The sequence below is a fragment of the Electrona antarctica genome (genome assembly GCF_951216825.1).
Source record: "Electrona antarctica genome assembly, chromosome: 13".
Taxonomy (NCBI): Eukaryota; Metazoa; Chordata; class Actinopteri; order Myctophiformes; family Myctophidae; genus Electrona; species Electrona antarctica.
Window position 1 is genome coordinate 40,048,386 of NC_136794.1, and position 11,674 is coordinate 40,060,059.

General features: G+C 41.1%; 1 protein-coding gene across 1 annotated transcript; it reads left to right on the top strand.

Annotated features, from left to right (window-relative positions):
* Positions 1-5,565: 5,565 nt before the first annotated feature.
* Positions 5,566-10,690, top strand: LOC306934966 (uncharacterized protein; the record flags this gene model as incomplete). Its single annotated transcript, XM_079517788.1, has 6 exons — positions 5,566-5,700; positions 7,138-7,419; positions 7,866-8,086; positions 8,454-8,601; positions 9,982-10,088; positions 10,504-10,690. The coding sequence occupies 6 exons, from the start codon at positions 5,566-5,568 to the stop codon at positions 10,679-10,681; spliced, it is 1,071 nt and encodes a 356-aa protein (XP_079373914.1). The 3' UTR covers positions 10,682-10,690.
* Between the last annotated feature and the right edge of the window lie 984 nt (positions 10,691-11,674).

Sequence of the window (11,674 nt, forward strand, 5' to 3'; positions counted from 1 at the left end):
GCATAAGGGATAAGGGTTTATCCACCACCCCTTAACCCTAAGGGGTGGTGGATAAAGGATAAGGGTTTATCCACCACCCCTTAACCCTAAGGGGTGGTGGATAAGGGTTTATCCACCACCCCTTAACCCTAAGGGGTGGTGCATAAGGGATAAGGGTTTATCCACCACCCCTTAAAGGGCCACTTCACCCCTTTTGCAACCAGATCTTATTTTAATGATGTTTGGGAGACAAGAAACACTTTCCTGGGGTTTTTATGTGGGTAATAAGTGTTTTCAGATATTTTAGTATTTCAAAGTGGCCATGGGCTCCATGATGTCATGGACACTGGGCTCACGTCCTTCCTGGACTACAATTCCCATAATGCTTTGGTCCACTGCTCTTCCTTGTGGATAGGGGGAGGGCTGTCTTATTGAAACAACATGTAGTCCAGGAAATAAGTGAGCCCAGTGTCCATGACATCATGGAGCCCATGGACACTTTGAAATAGTTAAATATCTAAAAACACATATTACCCACATAAAAACCCCAGTGTTTCTTGTCTCCCAAACATCATTAAAATAAGATCTGGTTGCAAAAGGGGTGAAGTGGCCCTTTAACCCTAAGGGGGTGGCGCAAGATGGAGCCCTAAAATGTGAAATATATCATCATGCAAGCAAAACTAGATTTTAGGTCGGAGATGGAAATGGATTTGTTTGCCAAATGAATATCCCTGATCTACATATTTTGTAATAAACCACGTTATCCCCAACTATAGTCTTTCTCATCCTGTCACTTTACAGTAATCCTACACATTTTACCACACTTAAAGTGCTGCTATGATTCATCAGGGCAGGTAGTGTCGTTTACAGTAGTATTTGTTATATATTAACTCTTCCCGTTGTTAGGTAGATACCAGGTAGAGGGCAGGTTCCACTACTCTGTGTGTGTGTGTGTGTGTGTGTGTGTGTGTGTGTGTGTGTGTGTGTGTGTGTGTGTGTGTGTGTGTGTGTGTGTGTGTGTGTGTGCTAATAAAAAAAACATGCCCTGCCCACACAGAGAGAGAGAGAGAGAGGGAAGTCCATATTCATCAGGTTGTAATCTCTACACAGGTGTGATTTACGTGGATCAGATTGGATGACAGACGTGTTCATCTGTCAAGACTAAACCCAGAAACTGTAAGTTTAATTCACCATTTATTTTATCATTGTGACTTGTACTATTTGTTTACTACCATCAACATATTCTTTGTGAAAATGGTTTTAAAGAATGAATAGACATTATGACTTCAAGGTTCAATGTTGTACTTTATTGTTAGTTGTTACATGATCTTGTGCACGACCACAGGTACACAAAAACTGGCTTCCTTCAGACTGGACAAATCCTTTTGTCCCAAACAGCCTTAAAATGCAGTAGCGGTACATATTTTACTCAAGTACTATCTATACTATAATATAGCACAACGTCTGTTGAAACGTTGTGCCTTAATTTATGGTGTTTTGTGTTTCAATATGTTTTATTAAGCAGAAAAAGACATGGACAATACATGAACTTATGACACATGCCGGGCACAACATACGACACTTAACCCATTCTGGGCGGGAACCCCCTTCTGTAACAGTCTTTTTTTCTTTATTTTTTTTCTCTATTAAACACTTGGAGGTTCTCTGGGGGTTTAAATCAAGATCTATAAGACATTCATGAGATCAACCATAGTCCCAAATGGGTTGACAGTACAATAACAGGACAAAAACAAAAAGTATATGCAAATCATAAAATACATATGCCAAAGGGGCATAAGGACAGAAAGTATATACAAATCATAAGTACCTATTTAGAGTTTCACACCAAATTGAGTATATTAGAAATCACAATATAGCTGCCACCATCATCTTTTAGATTATGTAAGTCTGACCTCCTCATTGGTGAGTCGTCTAACTGGCCTCCTCGGTCATTCCAATACACATAACATTTGACCACTCATCCCCTATATGAGGCGCCAGAGGCAGCCATGATTCGACGAATTCGGCCAGGTTGCCCCGTAGGACACATGAGAGCCTCTCCAATGGCATTAAGCGTAGCACTTTTTCAAACCATAATTCTTCACTTGCACAATGTAGGAGGCAGGACTAAGGGGGACTTCCTGTTGGGATATCACCCAAGTGTTTTCTTCCTGTCCATCGGGAGTGCATGTAAGTCAGTCATTTTCTACGGACAATTATAGTATTTTCTCAAGGGGAAAGTTGTATGCTCCAGTGCCTGTCTGTGCTGCTGCACTGGAGCATACAACTTTCCCCTTGAGAAAAAACCCCTAAATAAAACATTACGATAAAAACGAATGGTAAATTAATGAACCATATGAATACATTTTTTTTAAACGTAATTTAAAAAATTACAAGTGACGAGAAAATACTATAATTGTCCGTAGAAAATGACTGACTTACATGCACTCCCGATGGACAGGAAGAAAACACTTGATATGATATCCCAACAGGAAGTCCCCCTTAGTCCCGCCTGCTACATTGTGCAAGTGAAGAATATAACACTAGGAGGGCTGTCATCTATCCATTTATGAAGGATTGACAGCCGAGCAGCATAGAGCCAGGCTCGTACTAGATGTTTGTTACTTTTAGTTAGTATGGTAATTATGTCTGCCCCTAAGATGTAGTGAATTGGATCTAATGGTATTCTAATTCCGATCAGTTTCAGAATTTCATCTTGAATAGATACCCAAAAGGGTCTGATTAGTGGCCATGTCCACATCATATAGAGATGTGGGTACCTTACTTAATTTATGGTGTTTTAACAACAATAAAACACCACTAGAGCAAAGCCTGTGTGCGGACAACTCTTCCCTGTATGTATCTACCTTTTGTCAGTGTTAACCCTTTACACAACACCTTTGTCCAGCACCAGCCAGGAACTGGATGTGCGCAAGCCACCTGCTTTTTAAACTCATAACCATAAAGAGACTTTGGACATGTATTTCAAGTGCAGCCATTGAAACTCCTGACAGACTGTGTATCTAATCCAAGTGGCTTGTAAACACATGCAGGGCCCATAAAGATATAGATTCATTTTTATAGTGGTTATTTTGTGGGACAGAAAGAATAGTTGCAACCAACATTCACTTGGTGAACCTAGGCCTACTGTAGGATATCTCATCTGGTTGGAGAGGTTGAGGCAGGTCTGATACAACATATATTTCAAGTATGTAGAACTTGCTTGACATGTTACACACAGACCCCTTTTCCACCGGTTGGTTCCCAATAGGAACCGGTTCAGTTCTTTTTGGTTCTTAGTCCATGAGCCAGAGCTCCACAATTGGAACATTAATCATGAATTGAGTGGGGGAAAAACCCTACCTAGATTAGATTGTTATCACCATGACATTTCCCGGGTTGATTACTTACACGAAGACAATGATTTGTTGTATTACAAATTTTAAAATTTAAATAATATGCAAATAAGGCATTATATAGGAAAATGTGCAAAATAAATCTTATAAACAATTTAATACAGGTATAGTTTTTCCCACTCAATTCATAATTAACGTTCCAATTTTGGAGCTCTGGCTCATGGAAGAACCAAAAAGAACTGAACCAACATTGGGAACCAACCGGTGGAAAAGGGGTCACAGTGGTGGAGAAAGTATTCTGTGGTATTGATACTTTTTACTTAAATAAAACAAAAATCTATGAACAAATACTAGCCTACTAAGTAAAAGTAATGTACTTAAATTGTTATTTGAGCAAAACTATACATGTATCGTCATTGATATGTACTAAAAGTACCTACAGTAAAAAGTACTAGATATAAAAAGGACATAATGTCCCAAAGATGTTCAGGATAAGTTAAAGAAATCTTTCAAAAATAGCCGATCTACAACCTCACAATGTGTCACATCACAATGCACAGCTTGTAGATAAGTAAAATCACACCCGTGCGAACGCGCCCACGCCGCCCAGGGTACCGGCCCGGTTCCGGCGAGCCGCCCCGAGTCCAAAAAGGTCAAGAAATGACAGAGATGGGCGACACGTGTTTTGCCACCACACACACACACACACACACACACACACACACACACACACACACACACACACACACACACACACACACACACACACACACACACACACACACACACACACACACACACACACACACACACACACACACGCCGGCAGAAGCCTGTAAAGCCACCGCCCCCCCTCCAGAAAGTGTCAGCTACTCAGCTCCGAATACAAACAGCGGAGTGCTAAGCGACCCCGCATTAAACCAGGAAATGACGCATCACGACTTTTGCTTATTCTTTCTAAATCTCTGTATATAAAATATAGCTAACTCGTCGAATCTCTTAGTTACATCAAGATTGTTCTTGTAAAATAGTTGGATTGTGCCTAAGTATTAAGATTATAAAGAACACACACACACACACACACACACACACACACACACACACACACACACACACACACAAAGTTGAGATTTCACTCGTGCCAGACTCTGTCAATCCTCAAACGATTTGTATAATTCCAAGTGGTCTATACTCTGTGAAGTGTATATTTTCGTGTGCTTTGCACAGCCTTTGCTTCAGACCTGCGGTCGCTTCTCGCCTTGGCTTTAAGGCGTTTTACTGGTAATAATATTCTACACAAGCAGAGTAACTCTGAACTTAGTCAGTATGTTTCTCTCTGATGTAGTGGAGTAGAAGAATAAAGTATAAAATGAATGCTCAAATTACGTAAAAGTGCTTAAAATGGTATACAGTACTTCCGTAAATGTACTTAATCTACACCAATGATTACACAGCAACCTCACATTTCTAAAACAAACCCATCTTGTAGAGCACTGACGCCTGTGGAGCTTAATTTAAATACATATTCAATGTTTGAATAATTGTATTGAACACTTTTTTCTTCGTCCAACCACAGCTATTCTGAAGCAAAGAAATGGATCCGGTAGCACAGAGCATGAATAATGAGCTCCGAGAGGTTCCACCAGGGACCACATCTGTCCCAACAGAAACACATCCCATAATACAGCTCATTATGAGTGGCGACCTCAAGAAGTTCAAGAAATCAATCCGAGGCAAAGACATCAATGGCCTTTACCCATGCAAAGAGCTCAACAGTCATATATGTCCTTTAAGTGCTGCTGTGGCATTTCACAAGGACGACATTTTTGCATTCCTTCTGAAAGAGCGTGCAAACCCAGATCAGTTATCCACGAAAAACTGGACCCCTCTGCATTATGCCCCCTTTTACAAAACACCACTTGATTTTGTGCACAAACTGATTAAAGCAGGAGCAAATCCAGATTTCCTTGCAAATGGTCCCCGCGCTATGACACCAGTTCAGGTTGCTTCCATCAGTAAGAGAGGTGATATTGTGAAAGTCCTAGTCAAAGCTGGAGGGTTGATACATCCATTCTCTGATGAACATCCTGCTCATGTTATTTTAAATTTACAAATATCTGACATGATGCATGAGCTTGCATTGAGCGACGGTGACTATTATTCTAAAAAAAAACATGTTATAGACATATTTATTGCTGTAGCACAGAAAACACCAACAGAAGTTTTCAGCATGTTTGATCGTTATATGCTGGAGGAGGATCCTGAGACCCAACTGACCATGATTGAGATTCTCTTTACTGTTACCGGACCAACAGGAGAAGAGTATCGTCAGAGAAGTATTAAGTGGTTGAAGGACAATGACAAGGTGAACTTCTACATTGAAAATGCACTTTCAAAGTTACTTTCAAAAAATGTCAATGTACGCCAACAGGAAATAGTTGTTAAAAATGTATCTATAGTTTTCTGCGCAATGAAAGAGATACCCAGTGAGGTATCACTGTCTATGATCCCCAAGCTGCTGAAACTCCTTTCCGCAAGCACTACATTTCCTGAAATACAGCATAGAGTTCTGATGACACTATATTTGATCGCAAAAAAAACTGAAGTTAAAGATGACTGGAATCAGAACCTCATGGTTACATTGGTCACAGAGATTGTTCCTTTTGTGAAGAAAGAGCACTCCTCTGATGTGAGAAGGTTTACATATGGCATACTGGCAAACCTGCTTCCATGTGAACATGCCACTGACATCTTTGCATCAGTGGGAATAGATCATGTGCCTGAGGATATAATTGCATATTATGCAGAATTGAGAATGGATGACGAACTGAAAGAAGAGCTAACAGAACTGCACAAGTGCCTAAACAAGGCAATCTCAGAGCGTGATGTTTCCACAACTGCCAACACAGAGCTGTCAGGAACCAAAAAGAAGAGGAGAAGGAGAAAAAAAATAAAGCAAGAGGAGCTGAAAGATGAAGTTCATGTTGATGCAGATGAGCCAACAACGGTTCCTGTTGAGGAATCTGGTCTGACTGAAAGTTCACATGTGCAACCAATCTACCCCGTAGCCAGTGTGTCACCAAAACCACAACCTATCCACCCCGAAGCCAGTGTGTCACCACAACCACAACCTATCCACCCCGTAGCCAGTGTGTCACCACAACCACAACCTATCCACCCCGTAGCCAGTGTGTCACCACAACCACAACCTATCCACCCCGTAGCCAGTGTGTCACCAACACCACAACCTATCCACCCCGTAGCCAGTGTGTCACCAACACCACAACCTATCCACCCCGTAGCCAGTGTGTCACCAACACCACAACCTATCCACCCCGTAGCCAGTGTTTCACCACAACCACAACCTATCCACCCCGTAGCCAGTGTGTCACCACAACCACAACCTATCCACCCCGTAGCCAGTGTGTCACCAACACCACAACCTATCCACCCGGTAGCCAGTTTGTCACCAACACCACAACCTATCCACCCCGTAGCCAGTGTGTCACCAAAACCACAACCTATCCACCCCGTAGCCAGTGTGTCACCACAACCACAACCTATCGAACCCGTAGCCAGTGTGTCACCAAAACCACAACCTATCCACCCCGTAGCCAGTGTGTCACCAAAACCACAACCTATCCATCCCATAGCCAGTGTGTCATCAAAACCACGGAAATGGCACCCAATCAGTCAAAGATGGAAGCAAAAGTTAGAGAAGCTGGCAGACATAGATGAAAGTAAAGTGATCAAAGTTGGGAGTATTGTGTTTGTGAAAGATAATGAATTCCGCATTGCAAAGGGAAGTGATGGAACTGAGGTCTTCTTGGGGTTAAGACATGACGGCACTGAAGTTGCAGTTAAGAGAATGCCCATATCCAACTGCGATGTGCTGAAGAATGAGGAAGGATTTTTACGTCTTCCAGAGCTTGATGATCCTTCGATTGTACGATATGTCGACTTTGCAGAGGATGAGAACTTTGGATACCTTGGTCTTCAGTTATGTGAATACACACTGGAAGAATACATTAAAGATAACTTCACTGAAGACAGCCTTGGTGAAATGAAGGGTCTTGCAAAGCAGGTTCTCAATAGCTTAAATGTTCTTCATTGTCAGTATCCTCAAATTCTCCACCGGGATATCAAGCCCCAGAATGTCTTGATTGGTAAGATACAGAATAGATTAAGAGCATATCCTACAGTTTCAGAGAATGAAACAACATATAATTCATGTAATTTCCATCAATAGTAAACACTGTTTATTGTATTGATCTACCCAATTTGCTTTATAGATGTTAAAAATAAAGCAAGGTTAGCAGATTTTGGAATAAGCAGACGATTGCAGGAAGGACGAACAACCCTCCACACAATCAATAGAGGAACGAGATGCTGGAAGGCAAAGGAGACGATACCTGCTCACAGTGATATTGCTAAAAGAAGTGCTGATATCCAGGTTAATAAAAACGAAAATCTGAGTGAGAACAATTCAATAAATGTGAACAATATAAAAATCCATGCTCCTTTTTTCAGGTGGCTGGGATGTTGATGTATTACATCCTATCTGGAGGACACCATCCCTTTGGTGATGACTTTAGATGTGAAACCAACATCTACGATGGAATCTACAACCTGGATCACGTTCAGGATGTGGTTGCCAAGGATCTCATCGAGAGGATGATCCATGAAGACCCAAAGAAAAGACCTAAAGTGGAGGATTGCTTGGCTCATCCCTACTTCTGGACAAACAAAACGTACTAGAAATAAGTACATATGTTCCATTACACATACAGTAGTAGTAGTAGTAGTAGTAGTAGTAGTAGTAGTAGTAGCTTTAATCAATACTTCATATCATGGCATAATCACAACCACAGCTCATTTTATTCTCTTAAGCTCTGGTTTCAACAGTGCAAATTAAATAAATAGCACATCTACCAGCTCACAACGGGTCACAACACGTTTGGAGCTTGTAGATCAGCTAATTTGGCTATTGATTTCTGCCAATAATATCATGCCCCAAACATGGTTTTAAAGTAAACCTTTTGATCCAACAGTAAGTTTTCTACCAACATGATGTTTTCTTTTTTGAACAATATGTCTTTGTTTTGTAAATTCTTCCAGGAGAATTGATTTCCTGCAAAAGGTTGCGAATGAGAAGGAAATCGACAAGCACTATGAAAACCCTGAGCGCCACAACGTCATGGCTGTGTGGAACCAGTGTGCTGAGGAGGGACTGTTCAGCACATGGAAACACACCATGAAACACAAGGTGACTAAATCATGTTCATAATATACGTACACATGTCCATTACACTAAATCAGTATAAAATACACATGTGGCATAGGCATATTTTAGCACTTATTCCAGAGCGACTTACAATAAGCAAGAACAAAAAACATGGTAATACATCCTATACAGTACATAAGAATAGTGAATCATACATAAGATAAGAACCTAACAGTGAAATAATGAAACTATGCATGCATACTATATAGTGCTATGTCTACATAAAATGCGGGTTGCCCAAAAGTTGAGCCTTTGCATATATACGCCTGTACGGTCGTCGGGGCTAGGGCAAGTGCTACAGGCTAAGATGGAGTCTGAAGAGGTGGGTTTTCAGACTAAATCATATGTATACTGTAGTCCATTAGACTAAATCATGTGTAACGATGTGTAACGATATGGTAACCGTGTATAATATACACATATATGTCCACATATACAGTATGTCCATTAGACTAAATCATATTGGGTTCAGGTGTGTCCATTAGAAACTAAATCATGTTGGGTTCAGGTGTGTCTATTAGAGACTAAATCATGTGGGGTTCAGGTGTGTCCATTAGACTAAATCATGTGGGGTTCAGGTGTGTCCATTAGACTTAATCATGTGGGGTTCAGGTGTGTCCATTAGAGACTAAATCATGTAAGGTTCAGGTGTGTCTTTGTGTCCATTAGAGACTAAATCATGTGGGGTTCAGGTGTGTCCATTAGAGACTAAATCATGTAAGGTTCAGGTGTGTCTTTGTGTCCATTAGAGACTAAATCATGTGGGGTTCAGGTGTGTCCATTAGAGACTAAATCATGTAGGGTTCAGGTGTGTCCATTAGAGACTAAATCATGTTGGGTTCAGGTGTGTATGTGTGTCCATTAGAGACTAAATCATGTGGGGTTCAGGTGTGTCCATTAGAGACTAAATCATGTGGGGTTCAGGTGTGTCCATTAGAGACTAAATCATGTGGGGTTCAGGTGTGTCCATTAGAGACTAAATCATGTGGAGTTCAGGTGTGTCCATTAGAGACTAAATCATGTGGTGTTCAGGTGTGTCCATTAGAGACTAAATCATGTGGGGTTCAGGTGTGTCCATTAGAGACTAAATCATGTGGGGTTCAGGTGTGTCTTTGTGTCCATCAGAGACTAAATCATGTAAGGTTCAGGTGTGTCCATTAGACTAAATCATGTTGGGTTCAGGTGTGTCCATTAGAGACTGAATCATGTGGGGTTCAGGTGTGTCCATTAGAGATTAAATCATGTGGGGTTCAGGTGTGTCTTTGTGTCCATTAGAGACTAAATCATGTAGGGTTCAGGTGTGTATGTGTGTGTATATTAGACAACAGGTCCGTTTCATGTTGAAGTTGTGTGTTTTTCCAGTTGCCACAGGAGGTGTTTGAGGAGATGGACAACAGGAGGAAGAGGTTTCCCTACCATGATGATGTGTTTGGACTGCTGCGCTTCATACGCAATCTCCATCAGCACCAGTACGTTGAATTTGATCACAACAAAACACAAAGTGGTGCAGCTAAAAATAATTTTACTAGAATGCTTTCTTACCTTTATTTGTAGCTGTTACGTCCCCACCAAAGAGGTCCAGGTGTTATTTTGTGCAAAAGTGCATTATTGGCTATTTCCCCTACCATAAGTCCTCAATGGGGGTTGGGTTTTTTTTTTTTCATCGGAAATAAGCTAATGCGGACGCATGTCGGACTAATGCCCTGTCTGAATTACATGCTGTGTATGTGCATGCTCATGTCATGTCTATGAATTGATTGCACATAGGGCCTAAATGGAAACAAGACCACAAGGACTTCTTATTGGTGCTGTGCCTTTTGAACTGAGTGTATATATGGCTGTACTCTGTTTCTGTTCAGTGGTCACTGCTGTGTGTGTTTACAGTGCTGGGGCTGCTGCTGACATTGACCTGATGGAGATGTTTCCTGCTCTCATCGTAAGTGTCTACAAGTTCACTCTGAACCAAGGCTGGAACACACGGATCACCCTGGAAGACTTCTATCCAGCAAAGTCCACAAATCCCAGCCTGGACGACACCCTGGGCCAACTCTCCCTGTCGTAACTTAATGCGTTGCCCAAAAGGTAGATTGCGATCTACCAGACCAGTAGATCACAGGCTGTGCAGGTAGAACACATGACATTCCTCGAAATATATATATAACAAATCACAAAACTCCTCGACGTGGTGTGTGTTTGCTAGGATGGAGCTTACCAGTGTTGTATCTGGTTTCTACCATACACTCTGGTTTGGTGCCTAAGCGTCTGTCTAAACACGTCCTGTTGGTCAGGCCTACTAGTTTAGATGTGAAACAATTTAGTCTGTCTAGTTTAACATTATTAGGCTATATTAATGAAATGAGGTTCCAATATACGACACCAGCACTCCACTTGCCTCCACACTTCCACACAGACTATTCATAAGTACTCTTCCTTGGGTCTATATAGGCTCATTATCCAGCCCTCAATGTCTTCACATTATTGTACAGTTAATAAAACACATTATTCAGTGTAACGGCAGCTCCGTTATTCAGGTATATTTCCGTCAGATATATATATATTTTTGAGTGGTGTAAACCACTCCTACAACTGGCTTTTGTGTGCAGAAAAAAATGAGCATGGTTGCTATGTTCAAAATAATTTCTGACGTAATTAAATCACACCCGGGTGAACTGGATGACCGTAGCAACCATGGTCATTTTCTCTGCACAGAAAAAGCCAGTTGTGAAATCACATCCGGGTGTGATTTCATTACGTCAGATCAGAGCTGATCAGGCTACATAATACCTTACCTTATTTCATTACGTCAGACATTACGTCAGACCACAGCTGATCATGCTATATAAAACCTTACACCACTCAGTTCACACGGGTGTGATTTTTATTTACATATTTTTAGCAATGGGATAATATTTCTTTGGTGGGTAGATCTTGAAGAGCTGGACTGGTCATTTTAAAAGTAGACCTATAGAAGTAAAAAAAATGTGTGGGCACGCCTGGACCCGTTTAGATAATTTTATGACATGATTCACTGAAAGCTGCTAAATTCATAGATTGT